Source organism: Gigantopelta aegis, unplaced genomic scaffold (assembly GCF_016097555.1).
Source record: "Gigantopelta aegis isolate Gae_Host unplaced genomic scaffold, Gae_host_genome ctg7261_pilon_pilon, whole genome shotgun sequence".
Lineage (NCBI taxonomy): Eukaryota > Metazoa > Mollusca > Gastropoda > Neomphalida > Peltospiridae > Gigantopelta > Gigantopelta aegis.
The window spans coordinates 6,639-10,992 of NW_024535686.1; the positions used below are offsets into that span (position 1 = coordinate 6,639).

The 4,354-nt window shown below is 34.8% G+C and overlaps 1 protein-coding gene across 1 annotated transcript; it reads right to left on the reverse strand.

Annotated features, from left to right (window-relative positions):
• Positions 1 to 711: 711 nt before the first annotated feature.
• On the reverse strand, positions 712 to 4,089 carry LOC121366821 (uracil phosphoribosyltransferase homolog). Its single transcript, XM_041491114.1, is given in 10 exon segments — positions 712 to 818; positions 870 to 968; positions 1,012 to 1,078; positions 1,138 to 1,232; positions 1,279 to 1,299; positions 1,302 to 1,340; positions 1,385 to 1,454; positions 1,501 to 1,543; positions 1,592 to 1,671; positions 4,051 to 4,089. Coding segments are annotated over 10 exon segments (660 nt in total).
• Positions 4,090 to 4,354: the final 265 nt, after the last annotated feature.

Sequence of the window (4,354 nt, forward strand, 5' to 3'; positions counted from 1 at the left end):
TCAGTTTACTTATTGGGCTATTAGCATCAATTGTATCTACTTGTTTAGGTACTTATATACACATGTACATGATATACATGTACATGTATATCATGTACTGTATATCGTGTACATGATATACATGTACATATATGCATGTACATGTATATATGTACATGTATATCATGTACATGTACATCATGTATATATTATTTACTCATTGCAGTATTCCTAAATTGGAGGGTAAAAACTAATGAACAGGCGTTACAAAATGTTAAGGAAAGAATCATTCCAACTATGAAAGCTAACTATTGTCTATGGCCATTGTTCAGGGTACCTTGAATCACATGATAATCACATGACATATTGGTATTGCTTTTATTATGTGTAGGTTACAAATTTCAAGTTAGTCCCAGTGGCTCATCAGTTGAATGTTGTTCTTATAGTTAGTTTGGGTTGGGCCTCTTACCTCAGTTGGGCCGGAGGACAGAAAGCTAAAAAGCAGAAGCAGTTAGCTGAACAGGAATCATCACAACAATGAATAGGTCTTTTCCTCTTGTAATACTAACTTGAATGAGTTCATTTTATTTTATAATTGTTATTATTATTTTATAATTGTTATTATTGTTAATTATTATGTTCTTACTATAGTACATTTGAGATTGATGAAAATAAAGATAAAATCATAAAGGAATTTTCTAATTCATTTCAGATCATTTAATTATCATATTTTTAATCTGCTCCAAAATATTTTTGTCCGAAATGATTAGGACAAAATTCGTGCACTTCAGATGTTAGCATAGTAATGTTAGGAAACTTTGACAAAAGAACTTGAGTGCCTAAAAAGCAGTTTCAAGAACGTGCAGTTTAAGTCCAAAAACCACGCCTACCGTTGTATGATGAAAAGAGGTTCACAAATACAATATTATCCTCTTGAACGCCATGTTCTTTGAGAACTTCAATAGCAGCTTTTACAGTGGCGCCTGTTTCTATGGAAACAATATAGTAATTAGTAAACATGGTCAAACCAACCTAAAACAGGATACAATAGAAGAATAGTTCTTTTTTCAATGGATGGGGGGAATTTAGCATAATAGACCTACAGGAAGTCACATGATGCATCACATGACAGGTCATATGACAATGTGGTGACATTACTCTAGCTTCCTTTGTATCTGGGTCCTGTCTGATAAGGATCTTGCCAATACGAATTGATCGAAAACAAGCACGAAGACCATTTTCCATTGCTTCACCTAATAACCCATATGATGATAACCACGGTAATACCATAATGCTCACCACTTCTCACAATACTCACGCACAGCTCATTTTACTCATTTTCACTCCATCATATTGTAAACCTATGACATCATAATGACATCATGTTCCTTACTACTTAGCTAACCAGTGGGTGTGGTCACTGACCAAACAGAAGTAGGTAAACAATTTAACCCTTCTTCAACAACTAAACGTATCTGTATATAAAACAAGTAAGTGGATTTAGTGTGGGTGGTGGCTTACAAGCCGATCAGCATAAAAGACAAAGTCATTACGTGAAGTGTTCCTATATGAGCAAATAAACAATATAATCACGTGATATCACGTGACATACTTGTTTCGGATGATAGTCTGCAATTCTCTAATTTGGTCATTTGATTGCATTATCTTCAGATTGGGTAGAGAAAGAATAGCCTGAGATAATTTGACATCTATAATATCTGAAGCTGCTGCAGCATTTGTGACACTTCGAGGAGATAAAGTTTGGACTAGCTTCAGGACTGCTATTGCTCCCTTCACTACTCATTCGTATCATTTTTCACACTCCAGATGCTGGAATATTAATTTTAATTAATAGAGTATACGGAACTTCATATTCGTTCATTAACACAATTGCATTATATTTCTGTACAAATTTCATAATGTTTCCGTTTACATCCGTAAACTAAGTAAATTACGCCCACGTTTTTTATTGCGGTTTTCAACTATAAAATCTCCAGAGGATATTATAAACTAATACTCTATCTTGTAAGTGTTGCTTGTCAATAAAAATAATGTTTATATAACATTGGTTCAATGAATTGTGATATCAATAGATATGAATAGGCCGTACTATACTTAGTAGATAAGTATCTTTGAGTAATGAATGGAGTATATTTACTAACTGTAATATTATTTATTTGTTATTCTAATAATAATAATAATAATAATGATACATGACTTTCTATTTTCCACCCCCTTGTGGAACGAGCATGGTTTTGCAAATATTGATAATGTTGTATAATGCCAGTCCAAACCTTCCCCCCGTTTTCTTCCAATTACATTAATGAGAAGGCTGGCTAATAAAATTAATATAGATCTTTGGATTTTTGATGATGTCCTGAATGCAAAGTATTGGTCCTATTGTATCATACAATAGGACTAAAACAAGTGTCTTTAAAATAACATCCTTCGTTATTTCAGAATATAATCCTAGCTAGTATCCCTATTATAAATTGTATTGTCAAGTCACGATGTTTGAAACGAGTTTATAAGCTGCAAGAATTGGTTATTACAAGTAATCACAGCACTGCACACACAACAAGAGACTCTACTGAGAATTAAATGCATGAAGTTGTGTGATGTGGTTGTATGAATTAGTGAAATTGTAGTTGACAACAGTTGCACTCTGCCTTGTTTTATGTTTCCGTACTACAAATATTGCCGAGTCAGTCAATGCATAGATAAGAAACGCACAATAATTCAGTTGTAAAGTGAGTTTGAGTTAAAGAGAGTAGGTAGAAGAAATAAAGACGGCCTCCACCATTGCTACTGGTATTGTTATGGCGTATGGTAAGGATATGATCTCTATATAATAATAAACCCCCTCATTAGCATAATATGCTGAAGTTTGTTTTATAGAACAAAGTTGGAAAAACTTCTTCCCATATTTGGTGCTCCCATGTAATAAAGGTTTCTTAGAAATTATAAAATGAAATATAATAAATTAAATGGGCTTTGTAAGGTGCACCAATCTATTGTGGGTGGGACTAGCCCAGTTCCTGTCTTACACCACTGACATCCCGTTTCTCCACGCTACAGTAACTCGAGCCAGGCGTAGAAGAAAGCGATCTAGCGCTATTATAAAATGCCGTTAGCTCAAGCACACCCGTGGCAACCTATGCCGGTTCAAGAAGAAGATAATAACAGTGGAGAACAAGAGGTAAATGATAAGATGGCGGCCTGTTTGGGTGCTAGGAGGAGCTATCAAAGGGGGCAGGGATATTTTGGTAAACAGATAGCTTTGTTCTCCGAGAAAGTAGTGTCTATCATTTAGTGATAAGATAATTCATGATATTGTGTTGTGTGCTCTCTAATAAAACAGGATCATGAGATGATGAATGCTTCCCTAGACCACCATCCTCAAGGCCTCAATATGGTCTCTCCTACTTATTGTTACCCTGTCTTGTCACCACTAGATACTAACCAGTTTTGTCATCCTCTTCATCTTCATCTCTTTTGTTACAGGCAGAGGATATGCTTACTGATCAGCCACCATCACTAAACCAAAACTATTGTAAGTCAAAAAAATAATAATATTGTTTTGTGTTTAAGGTGTCAGCTGCTATCATACCTTTACATTTGCACTGTGATGTAGCTCTTAACTTACTAATGGTAGCTATCCTAGGTCACTGTGGTAAGGACTGATGTTCACTAGTCTAGAGCTTACTAATGGTAGCTATCCTAGGTCACTGTGGTAAGTAGTGATGTTTACAGTCTAGAGCTTACTAATGGTAGCTATCCTAGGTCACTGTGGTAAGTACTGATGTTTACTAGTCTAGAGCTTACTAATGGTAGCTATCCTAGGTCCTTTTGGTAAGTTCTGATGTTCACTAGTCTAGAGCTTACTAATGGTAGCTATCCTAGGTCACTTTGGTAAGTACTGATGTTCACTAGTCTATAGTTTACTAATAGTAGTTGTTCTAGTAAACTTCATATTAACAAATCACAAAAGACTCATACAAAATCACAAGGTATAAACACAAACAGAGGCACCTGTTAATAATTCAAATATCATGTGATCATCAAACATACCCATGTTGTTAACAGGAGACGGAAATCAACCTCGTCCATGCTATGGAAAGTGGCAGTATACCAAAAGCTGACCCTCACAATTTGAATTAGTTAAAGTGTTAGGACAAGGCTCTTTTGGAAAGGTATGTTACAGAACAGCTGCGTGTATGGTAGTCTACATATCTTTGAAATGAGAAGTTGTCATATACTATATATAGTAATATATGGTATATACTAACAATACTATCTGTGTATAATGATGTATACTTCCTTGATGATAGTATTACTGTAATGATCTGATACTAGAGTGTTGTTACTACTATCT